General features: G+C 39.9%; 1 protein-coding gene across 1 annotated transcript in view; it reads right to left on the bottom strand.

Moving 5' to 3' along the window:
• The window catches only part of LOC109479041 (dnaJ homolog subfamily C member 10-like), a 65,472-nt gene that overhangs the window by 12,864 nt on the left and 40,555 nt on the right, over window positions 1-12,053 (bottom strand). Inside the window, 7 exon segments of the mRNA XM_019780887.1 lie at window positions 1,360-1,476; window positions 1,757-1,893; window positions 2,261-2,372; window positions 3,848-3,964; window positions 6,576-6,697; window positions 6,700-6,831; window positions 7,432-7,509. Coding sequence (XP_019636446.1) covers window positions 1,360-1,476; window positions 1,757-1,893; window positions 2,261-2,372; window positions 3,848-3,964; window positions 6,576-6,697; window positions 6,700-6,831; window positions 7,432-7,509 — 815 coding nt within the window.

Here is a 12,053-nt window from a genome sequence, read left to right as displayed (position 1 = left end):
CCTACTCCCTACTGACTATGGACTAACCACGACAAATTTGATGCCAAGAGGGTACCTCAGTAGGGGGAGGGTTAAGAATGGGGATACTAGTAGATTTGGGAATTGAATGTGGGCTTCTGCAATTTGACTTTAATTCCCAATGTATTGCAAAATCCTAGAGGAAAGAAGTATTCTCCTATGTATAAGTTCCTGGTCAGTCCATACTGTATGCAATAGTGACACAAATAGAAATTGAGATGATGGCCCTGTCCTTGGTGCTGAATACCAGGTAATGGAATTGAGGAAATGGCTTAGGAAAGATAAAAAGTCTCTGGTGTGGTATATTACACAACAAACCACAACCAGAAAAAGAGCCACGACTAAGGTAACAGGTCCTGTCCTTGGTGCTGAAGACCCGGTAATGTGTAGTATTCTACCACTCCTATTCCCTGTTGTTGTTGCACACATAAGTGTGAACATGTAACATACAGTGAAACCACAAATGTGACCCACACATATTAAGAAGGATGATGCACAAGCAACTGTTCAGTACCTACTGTAAAGCAACAGGAATTCGATAAATATATATATCTGCGGTGTCATGATTTTGCATGGGAAAGGCCAAAAAAAAAAAAACACAAACATTTCAAGACTTACAGTATAGTAAACCAGCAAGTCTCCACAAAACTCTATGAACCATTGCACTCTAACAGGACTATCATCATACATGAATAAAGCATGAAAACAGACCACTGTACATTATTCCAGCTGACTTCACACTGTAGCTTGAAAAGGTGGCGACATTTGACTGTGCTCACCCAAGGGACAAATTAGATTTTTCGACCTTTCCTTCTACTTGGCTTGGGTCCAACAAGGAAGACCTTAAACATCCTTGGCTCCCATGCTGGGGTCATCTGACCATAACATCTTACCAGCAAATTAAAATCTAAATGATGTTGAACTGAGAGACATAAAAGTAGAAAATAATACGAAAACAGTTCATGTCACAGCTTGCTTCTAGTGAATAATTTAAACCACTTGTCTGATTTCCTTTCTATTTAAGTTTCTCATATTCCTGCTTGCACTACTACATGTATGGTTTTCCTTATGAATTTGGTAGGTTTTTAAAATATGCCAGACATCCACTAGACATTGCACGTATAAAATGCATTATACAAAATCAATTAAGCTGTTGTATAATGTCTTGAGTCACAGTTTACTGAAAAAAGATAGTAAACCTTATACAGTTGTTTCATTATTTTGAATTATCTCCAAAGTACATGTAACTGCAACCCTCTTATCTGGATACTTATTTTTACTACAGTCTATTGTTATAATGCCTAAGCCCTAGTTCCAACACAAAAATTTTGTTTTACTTACTTTATTGCACAAGACGTTGTGGATGGTACAGTCCACCGTGCCAAAGCTGACTGTCCCGTCCAGTGACCTGGAGGCCTTCCTCCACTCTGGTAGCAGCATACGGCATGGAGGGCACCACTGGGCAATCAGAGATCAAATATACATGTAGTATACTTCACATAGAAAAACTGCAATACAGAAAGATGGCACACACAAAAACACAGACACACAGTCACACTACACACTAACACTGACACTGACAATAACACTGACACTATACATCCACTGATGGACAAGCCAAAAACAATGATAATTTTACTCCCTTGTAAAATTACATAGTACATATAGTCAGGAAATCTTCTGTCTGATTTCTACCAACCTGAGGAAAGGTTGTCTGTCATGACAGGAAAATACTTACTGGTGCAAAGAAGTCCACAAACCAGGGGTCTTTGTTGTCAATGACCCGACCTGGGAAGTCATCAGGGCTTAAAACTTCTACCATGGAAGCAGCAGCTTCTTTAGCAAAGTTCACAATGTCGTGGGCAGTCATCCTTCCTGTGAAACAATAAAAATAGTATAAGAGAAGAATGTTTCCCTTTTAAAAGTTTATTAAGTCTCTGCTGTAGTATATTACACAAGAAAACACAACCAGAAAGAGAGTCAAGACTAAGGCGACCCAGCCAACACATAACAGCCTACTTTACAGTCAGGTCCTATCCTTGGTGCTGAATACCTGGTAATGTGTGGTTATGCTACCATCCCTATTCCCTGGTGCTGAATGACACATACATGTTGGCATGTATCATACATTGCATCAGAACCACAGCCTACACACCTAAAAAGGATAATGCACAGGAAAGAAATAACACTTACATATACCCAAGGGAAAAGATAAATAGAAAAAAAGGAACATGATACTGACCATGATGTACTTCATGGCCACCCTTTGACTTGAAGACAGCTATGGAGGGATAGTGTCTGATGTGGAGATTCCTGCACAACTGTCGACTGTTAGTACAGTTTATTCTTCCAATCTGAAAAATTAGCAACATATCACATATTGTAGAAACATTTATAAGGAAGCATCTATAGCTAAGCTCTGCATTTAAAAGATGAGCCATTGAACTTCTCTCTGTAAAACTTCACCTTCACCTTCACCTTGTCCCTTCCTCTTCTGGAGGGTCGGGGACTGTGGTAGCATTCAGCACAAGCTTCCTCCATCCATCTCTGTCCTTGGCCATCTGTGTGCAGTCAGCCAGGGACCTGCCTGTCCAATCTCTGATGTCGTCTACCCATCTCCTTCGCGGCCTCCCTCTGCTCCTGCTACCACAGATCCGTCCTTGCAGGATGTGAGTTGAGATGTTCTGTGCTCTCGACACATGTCCGAAGTACTGTAGTTTCCTCCTTCTAATCATGTGTAGGAGTGATCTTCCGATCCCTAACTCTTCCAGGACTGAGGCGTTTGTACGATGTTCTGTCCAGCTAACTCTGAGCAGCTTCCTGTAACACTTCATCTCGAAGGCCTCGATCTTCTGTGTGTCTTTCGCATGGAGTGTCCATGCTTCGCAGCCGTAAGTCACCACGGGCCACACCAGCGCTCTCAACACCCTCATCTTGGTGGACATCTTTAGGACTCTGTCCTTCCAGATGACGTCCAGGGAGCTAAGGGCTGTCCTCGCGGCTCCCAGGCGCGCACTGACCTCCCGGCTGCTTCCAGCTGTTTCGTCAATGATGGCACCCAGGTACTTGAAAGTTGACACCTGCTCCAGCTGGACCCCCTGACAGAAGATACTCAGTACTGTGGGTTGCTTAGTTGCTGCCATGACCTTGGTCTTCTTGGTGCTGATCTCCAGCCTGTACTGTAGAGACACAGTGTTGACTAGGTCCAGCAGCTCTTGAAGTCTCTCAGGTGATGTTGCAATCAGGGCGATGTCATCAGCAAACCGTAGATTGTTGACAGTCCTCCCACTGATGTTCACACCAACCCATGAGAGTTCACCAGCAGACTCTCTCATCACTGCTTCCGAGTAGAAGTTGAAGCAGATCGGTGAGACCAGACAACCCTGACGCACTCCTTTCGTGACTTGGAACCAGTCAGTTAACTCATCCTCCACTCTGACCGCTGCCTGTTGTCGTCTGTACAACTGCTGTAGCGAGTTGACTAGGTACCTGGACACACCCATATCCTTCAAGATCTTCCACAGGGTTCTGTGCCTTACAGAATCGAAAGCCTTTTTATAGTCAATAAATGCCATAAAAAGTTTTAAGTTAACTGTAAAACTAGTTAATATCAAACAGGTCACTTAAAACTTAACTTCAATCCAAATACTAACAAATGCAATTAAAACTTACATGTATTACAGCTCAAAATCCACAGTTCATACACGCCATTATACATGTACACGAACATTCAATACTATGCTTAATCATTGACAAGTAAATGTAACACTTTTTCTATATATGATAATGTAAAGACTATGGATACAAAAACATCTGCCAGTTGTCTTACATTCATGCCCTCCAGTAGTGCAGGTAGTTTCCTCAGCTCCAGGTCCACATCATTTCCTACCATGAAGTGTAGAAGCCACGACTGCTCCTCTCCTTTCCTCAGCCCTTCTCGCATTTTCTACAGGCAAAATACAGTTAGACATAACCAACAAATCTGCATAGTTTTACTATGGAAGTAACAAATATCAATTAAGAATGATGATAAGGACATTACATCCCTGATTTTCAGACGATCTTTAAGCAGATGACCGAGACCAAATATCAACATCCTAAAAATGTGCATGTGCAGTTAAGTCCAACCATTCTGACTATCAAAGTGAAATGAAAACAGTATATAAAACAATGCACGTGGAAACAAAATGGACGCTGTCCTTGGTGCTGAATTCCTGGTTTGCAGTATTGTGCATTCTCACACTATTATATCCAGAACTGAGACTGCACATTTCTACTTGTTATTTGGACCAAACAAAAGGCATGGATAATGGACTGTACAAGAAAAAGAAAGGAAAGTTTATCAAGAATACACTTGCCTCTAGGCTAACAGTAATGCAAGTGCATACAGAACATACAAATCAGCAAAGTATAGTCTTTGCCTTCTTAATCAATATCGAGAGAGTTTCAAGTCGATGAACATTTGAACAAGTACACATTACACTAGTATAAGCAAACAAAATACAGTTAGTCTTGTCATACAGGTAGACATAAAAGCAGCAATCAGGGACTTGTAACTTTGGTTGCCAATGACAGTGTGCCGCTCAATTTTGAAATTGAACCATTGCCAGTGTAAGTAAATTGCACAGCAATGACATTTTTATGAGGTATATATCCCAGAATATTGGCTAATAAAGGTCTCAACAGAGTACTTAACATTTCCGTAATGTTCCCTCAAACTTCTTAATATTTCCTAATATTGAACGAGAAGTAACGAAGTATGCAACAAACATTACTCTTCATTTTTGCAGAACTATTAAAAATCTTCAGGATATGATATTGACAGAAAGACAAGTTATAGAGATTGCAAGAGACAATATCAGGAAGCTCTAACAAATATTGATATCTGGGGAAATATTCATTGTGACATTACTCACTGAATTTCATTCATATTCAATCAATTTTGGCATTGTTTCAAGAAGTAGTGTTAAGTCTAAGTGAACTTCATAAGTTATGCCTCGTACATGTAACTTTTTAGATGTTAACTTACATTATGTTGACTATTAAAAATACACTCAAAATGAAAGCCGTACTTGTGCTTGTATGTGTGTGTGTACATGCTTCCGTATTGTGTGAGTGTGTTTGCATGGGTGAACAAAAGCCAAGAGTGTTTTTCAAACAATTCTTACCTAGCTTTAATTTGCATCATTTTGTTTGAGGTTTTTGTTTAGTACTCATACAAACACCTATAATAATTCGTTCCTTTCTGATTAATCCAACTCTAAGACCTGTTATGAACAGAGACTTTGAAGCAGTAATGGAGAGGCTTGCTGCAAAACATCTGATCGATCTTAGCTTCATGATAAATGTCATACAAGGGCATTTTCCATGCAGACTGTCATGTAGTTCTTCATAATTTCCTTATTATCTTAGCAATAAGCCTTCAACACTGCCAACAGGATTTGGCACAGACATTGAGATCTAAAATCTCTTTGACATTGAACTCCCAAGAGATTTTACATACTCGATAGGAATCAAGCTCACTTTAAAAGTCAATATGAATGGATTTGTTCCTTCTACTCTAACTGTAACGTGAGCCAATAGAATACAGATAAACTGTAGAAGACAAACATTACAGCAACTTAACCGAGATTTAAAGGCCAGGCTTTAACATGATTTGATGCCCTACAAAACCCTAACAAGATTTTTATTAGAATTGTCTATAAATACAGGCTTAGAGGGATTTAGAGGGATTACACCAAACGATGATACACTTACACCTGATGTTACTGTTGTCACGTTAATTCCCTTTAAAGGGAAGTTATGGACTTGTTCATTAGTGTTAATCGTAAATAGATGGGATGTTACACAAAAGTATGGATTGTGTGATACACCACAGATGTGCACTTTCCTGCACCAAATGGGAATTGACTGCCTCTGTACCAGGGACAAGAAACTTCTCAGTAGGACAGATTACACCTACATGTATGGGTCTGGTGCAATCATGTTAACGGGATGAGTAACATCTACTGACCTAATTCTACATATATCCACCACCCTGAAAAATGCATTTAAACAGATGTCCAACACAATGTCTCTCAGTAAAATGTACTCCTGTATATCTAACCTGTGCATGCCTGGGGTGCTGCACTAGACTAGAGCTCTTTCAAACAAACTGTATGTAACCAGATAGAAAGATAAATGGTACTGGAGGATAGTAGTACACCTGTACATCTTCGCAAGATCAAAAGAGTCCTCATTGAGTCTAACTACATCTAACATGAGTTTGAGGATCTTAGCTGTGGCCTCCTGTGTATTGAGACTGTTGCATATCTATGTTCATGGCATAGTGTTTTTTATTACACTTTTGTAATATACCGAAGTGTACATGGTTTCATAAGTTACTTCAAAAGAGTCCTGTTCAGGTCTACCCATCTGGCATGAGTTTGAGTATCTCTGCCACTGCATCCTGTGCATCCAGACTGCCCAGCTCATGGTATAGTGACTTTTCTTACAATTTTCTTGTAGTAGTAGTAAATATTAGTAATAAGTAGTAGTAACTAATGTACATAAATTACCTCAAAAGACTCCTCGTTAAGTGTGATGACATCAGGCATGAGTTTGAGTATCTCTGCAGCTGCCTCCTGTGCGTCCAGACTGCTCAGCTCCTGTCCCTTGTCTTTCTTCACCTCCCGTGGTGGTAGAACCTGGTGCCTGACTCCACCCCTAACCTCTCACAGATGGGCTCTGACACGTCACAGTCGACACCTCCGATGTTCACCAGCCGGTCTAACATGGCTGCAAGCTTCTTCTGACTCGTGTCTGACAAACAGTCTGGAAAAAACAACAAGAGAACTTTGTATAACACCAAAAAATATCTCTAGAACCCTTGTGTGTAGAGTGTCTACTGTATCCAGGACCAGAATCATGCTCAGACACAGATGCATAGTCAATGCATATCCAGAACCAAAATCTCTGTTCTTGGATACACAGAGACTATCCAGAAGTGTGCCTTAGCCTAGGCCTACCCGTCATGCATAGAACTAGCTATAGACAGGCAAGGTCTGGGTACAATGATGCATTATGTGTTGTAATGTGCAAGGACTGGAAACCAGGAATTCAGCACCAAGGACAGCATCCATTTTGCTTCCACATACATTGTTTTACATACTGTTGCCATTTCATTTTGATAGTTAGAAATGCTACACTTTATTGCACATGCATGTTCAGGGCTAGACAAGTACATGTAGGACCTGTAGGTAACAAGTCATTGGATCATAAGATCTTGCTATTTGCAGGATGAGGAATTATTTTCTCACAAATTGGATCTATTTGAAGATCTGTTACAAAAGTGTAGTTGATATCATTATAATTGCTATCACATAGCCTACAATTTTGGTACAATGAGATTCTTTATAACATTTCTCCACTTACCCAGCCCTGAGGAACAGAAGGTGATGACCCAAGGTAGGTCTGCTGTCTCTGTGTTGTGGATGGCCATGTCAAAATTAGCTGTAAAGAAAAAAAAACAGCATTAATTTTCTGTCAACTATACTGTAGAGAATGCAACAACTTGATGCACTGAAGCACCTGAGTGGTAAAGGTTGAATATAGCTAATGGCCGAGGAACTCTACACAGTCTATACATACTATATGATACCTCCTACCAAATGAACTCAACCAACCAAACATAAACTAACCAACTGACCAACCAACTTCTTTCAGGTTAAATTGAGTACCTAGCTTGGATTAGGTCGGCATCCTCTTGAATGGGGTGTAAAACTGGTGTCCTGACTCAAACATTTTCAAGAACCCACCATACCGTTACTTGTCGAAAAAATAGGAGTCCATTGCAGTGTGAGTGGATCAAACCTTACAGTTTGATCTTGCGCAGCTTGTACTTACTGTACAAAACCGGAGTGTTACAACTAAATGCAGTTCACCTGTTATGTGAAAGAAACAAAAACCAGCCAACCAACTCCTGAGCAGCCAACAACTAGTATTCATTGCCAGTTTTCCAACATTTCTATCATTTCCAGCTCAACAGCATCAGAGAGCCGTCCTTGAGAATCATGAGTGATGGATAGACAGTGATTAAGACCAGCAATCGACCCGCACTACCACTAACTGCCTTTTCATAGAAAACCTGTAGAAAAGATCAAAGGGATCAGGGAACAGGCCAGAATCATTATGCCTGGCCAGTGGACATATTTATCATGTCAGTGAAAGATTTGGTCTCCAGGCATTGCCATCTTTCTCTGTCCAACTTAGGGTCTAGCTGAGTACCATTAGCCCATTACTGTGGTGGCAATGTTACAAATCACACTCATTATTATTATATGAGACCATAGGATGTGCCAAGAACTAGTCTGTATGAAACATGAGCTTTTGGAGTCCACCCAAAGGCTGTAAGGCTTTGCTGCTTGTCCAAATTACAGTAACTGTTGAAGATAATGAAAAAGCAACATACTTGTATTTGTAGGAAAAGCTACAGTTGGTCAATGCTTTCACTCATTTCATAATAGAGCTTACACATAGCTTGTACCTAAAAGCCCCACAGAAAAGTGCACTAAGGAAACATTGACTGTAACTTTCTACTTGTACTGGTTGTAAATTGATCACTGTGCTGTGCTAATGGATGTGTAGTATTGACCGGCGTTTGGCACCAGCTCTAGAGTTGCTAAAGGGAATCTGATCTCTCCTTGCTTCCCGTTTGGAGTGGACTAGCTCATTTGTCATTCAGAGATACAGCAGTGTGTGCTACTTAGTAACTGTTGGTGGTGAATACAACCTTGTCCATTAGTTGTATTGATTTTTGTCTTTTGGAAAATTTTTTTGGAAATCTTTTGAACTAAATTTATTTGCTGCCATGGGCAGTGACAGTTGGACAAAATGTAATATTAGATACACACGATTGGTAATTTGTAATCCTTCAAGATAAGATAGGAATACTTCCTCATTTTACTTGTTATCGAATTTCCTGACATACATACATGTATATACAAAGATAGTAAGAGAGATACACTCATGTATTGGTCTGGCTGTGAGTAAAAAGCGAGATACATCTTTTAAGAACCCAATATTTGGAACAATGCCAGTATCAAAGCCAGGATGTTAGATGCCTTAGGGTGGAAATCTACAAGACACACCGGCAGTGATTTGTTAAGTGCAAAAATTGCCAACAGTCGTCACAAGTTAGACATGATAAGGGAGTTCTTGACAAGTTATCAATGACAGCCACAATGCATTATGCAATATCTTTGCTCACTTTGAAAGCTAAAGTGTGGGAAATGCCAATGATTGTTTCCCCTGACTGTACATGAAAGTCAGAGCTGACATTAAAGTTTACCAAATCTCTATAAGACCCTGTTATTACTGCAATGTCCTTCCACTCAACAAAGTATCACTAGCCGAGAAGCTTGTTCTTTTAACAATCAAGTATTTTTAATCTTGAGCTGAATGTCACTACTATATTTGTGAATGTCAGCATCCAAATTCAGCCAATAGACTGCTAGAAGTGCCATCGCATGTAAATATAACCTGTAAATGAATACATGAACCATTACTACTACTAGTTTGTGTAGGAGGTAATAAAAAAGACTGTTTAAGACCATCAAACTGGACCAAATTTACAATCAGAAACAGCTTTACATCAACCAGATAATTTCAATTTTACGAACCAGACATGTACGGAACTTCAAAAGCACTTTACACACATAGCTAACAACCCATTGCTGTACACCTAACATTTAATGGACTCCGGGCTTTAGTTTTGAGAAGGTCGTTGACTGCTAGGTCGTTTGAAGGTCGTTGTTATCTAACTTTATCTACAGGACTCTATGATGTACAGGCTTTACAAAATAACCCCCCTTCTATCATGCTGGCGTTTACGACTCCCGTACTCAGTAAGCTTTGTCTTCAGTGACTGTTAAGTGCATCTGGAGGGAAAGGTCCATTCATGAATTGCAGATTGATGCAAAATGTTCTTCGGAATATACAGGGCAAGATGATCTGGTAACATTATCTTCCTTGTAATGTACGATTAAAGTGCCTGTAGCTTCTGTGAGTATCAATCTTCCGGTGTTGATAGCAACTGATGAACTTTTACACAAGCTTTATGGAAAGGAAATGAACTTTTTTGCACTGTGACTGATTCACATCCCTGAAAACTATATGTAAACTAGCATTACATACCGGTTGTACAGTGGTGTTTTGGAGCCTGGCATCAGCATTATAATGCTACACATTACTGCATTCTGGCGTCCATCTAAAAGTTAGTTCCTATGTTGTACATGTTAATACAAAAAGCCTGGGTGCCATCCATTTTGTAACAGGGCTCCTTCCACTTGCTACTCTGGTAATGATAGCAACTAAATATATTTTACACAGTCAAGCTTTTACAGGAAGAAAGACTTGGTGTATTTTTTTGCCCTGGAACTGATTTGCAACCTTGAAAACTGTCTAATGTATGTTGTATCATAACATTAGCTGCATAATATAATGCTACACATGACTGCTGATACAGGAGTTCATCTAAAAGCCAGTTCCTAAGTAGGAAATGCTGTCTGAAATGCAGAGCCGCCGGGGACTGGTACTGAACCTTTTATACCCGCCAGGCTCCCATGTGTAGCACTGAGACACGGATATTCTGATGGGCTCCATTCTCAGCAAAATGAACTGTGAAGCCCCAGGCCTTGTAAAACTCCAGAGTCTGGCCAGACCTTATGCTGTAATATTCCTAGGGAATATGTGCTGTTCATGGAATAACTGATGTACATGTAGATAGGGTGAGGAACTTGTCAGGTCACAGGAAATGTGAAATGCTTTTGCCTGGTAAATGTTTTAACCATGCTACGCATATTTCTGCCATTTACATGTACCAAGATGGTAGTGTTTTATTTAAAACTAAGTACACAACTGGACTATATTTGAAAATGAGACATTTCAGACACCATCCACTGTATTGAGTTACTGACAAGAGACTCTGAACAGCTTAAACCTAGCAGTTCTAAAACCCAGTTGGGACTGACTGTCAATCTATCACCGTATAAAGCATCATCATCAGTGACTGAGCTTTAAGACTTCAGGCATTCTGAAACTCATGGGAAGTTTGCTTCTGATGAATGTCTTAATGCACTTGATACGGAAACTACTTGGTTTCCTTCACTGTCATGTAGAATGATTCAGAAGTAAATGTTATATTCATGATTATTGGCAAATGCTTATCATAATCTTGAGATAGCAAAACAGCTTGGATATGCCAAAATAAATTTTCTTTAGGTCATCTAGAGTGATCTAGAGTTAGCTCTACAAAATTATATACCCTACAAAATTATCTATAGTTAAGTTAAGGGCTACACTGTAGGAACGTGCTTAGAAAATCAAGAGGATAGAAAATCTAGATGAGTGACTTGCTGCCCAAATCTCTCTAATAAAAAGCAGTTCAGATCTGTGGATGGCCTTGGGGATGGAATATTAGCTGGTAAATTCAACCCCTTTCCGCCGTACTGACATTCATGATTCCCTAGTTTGCACGTTGATGTGTGATTATGAATGCATATGCGGGGAAGCCTCCTCTAAGGAAATGGCATCGGATACATCCGTATTGACCCTCGGATTGTAATACCATCCAGGGAGAGTATCAGGAGCTTAGTTTGTATTGCCTAGAGCACTCAAAATGCTCAAATCACTACTCTGGATAGTTCAGCTAGCTTTACTGCACTGGGTGAATTTTCTAGAAGCAACCCACATCCTAGATTGAAGTAACCTTACGTAAGACCTTTGGGTCTGGAATTTCAGACACTTTCAAAGCAGCTAAAAGATAAAGTTGTAAGATAGTGTTGAAACCTTTTTGTCTTCAAATTGCCCTGAGTGCATTTTGTAGAAGCCACATCCTAGAGGTCACTTTATATGAGACCTCCTGACTCAACCTGAGAAATTCAGGCACTTTTGAGCCGCAGTTAAAAGATTGAGTTGTAAGATTGTGTTGCTCACTGTCATCAAATTGCCCTCGGTGAATTTTCTAGTATCATGCCACATCCTACAGCTAACCTTGT

This window comes from Branchiostoma belcheri, unplaced genomic scaffold, assembly GCF_001625305.1.
Source record: "Branchiostoma belcheri isolate BF01 breed outbred unplaced genomic scaffold, Haploidv18h27 scaffold46, whole genome shotgun sequence".
NCBI lineage: Eukaryota > Metazoa > Chordata > Leptocardii > Amphioxiformes > Branchiostomatidae > Branchiostoma > Branchiostoma belcheri.
The sequence above is the reverse complement of the archived record's forward strand: the minus strand, read 5'-3'. Positions and strand labels throughout refer to the sequence as shown.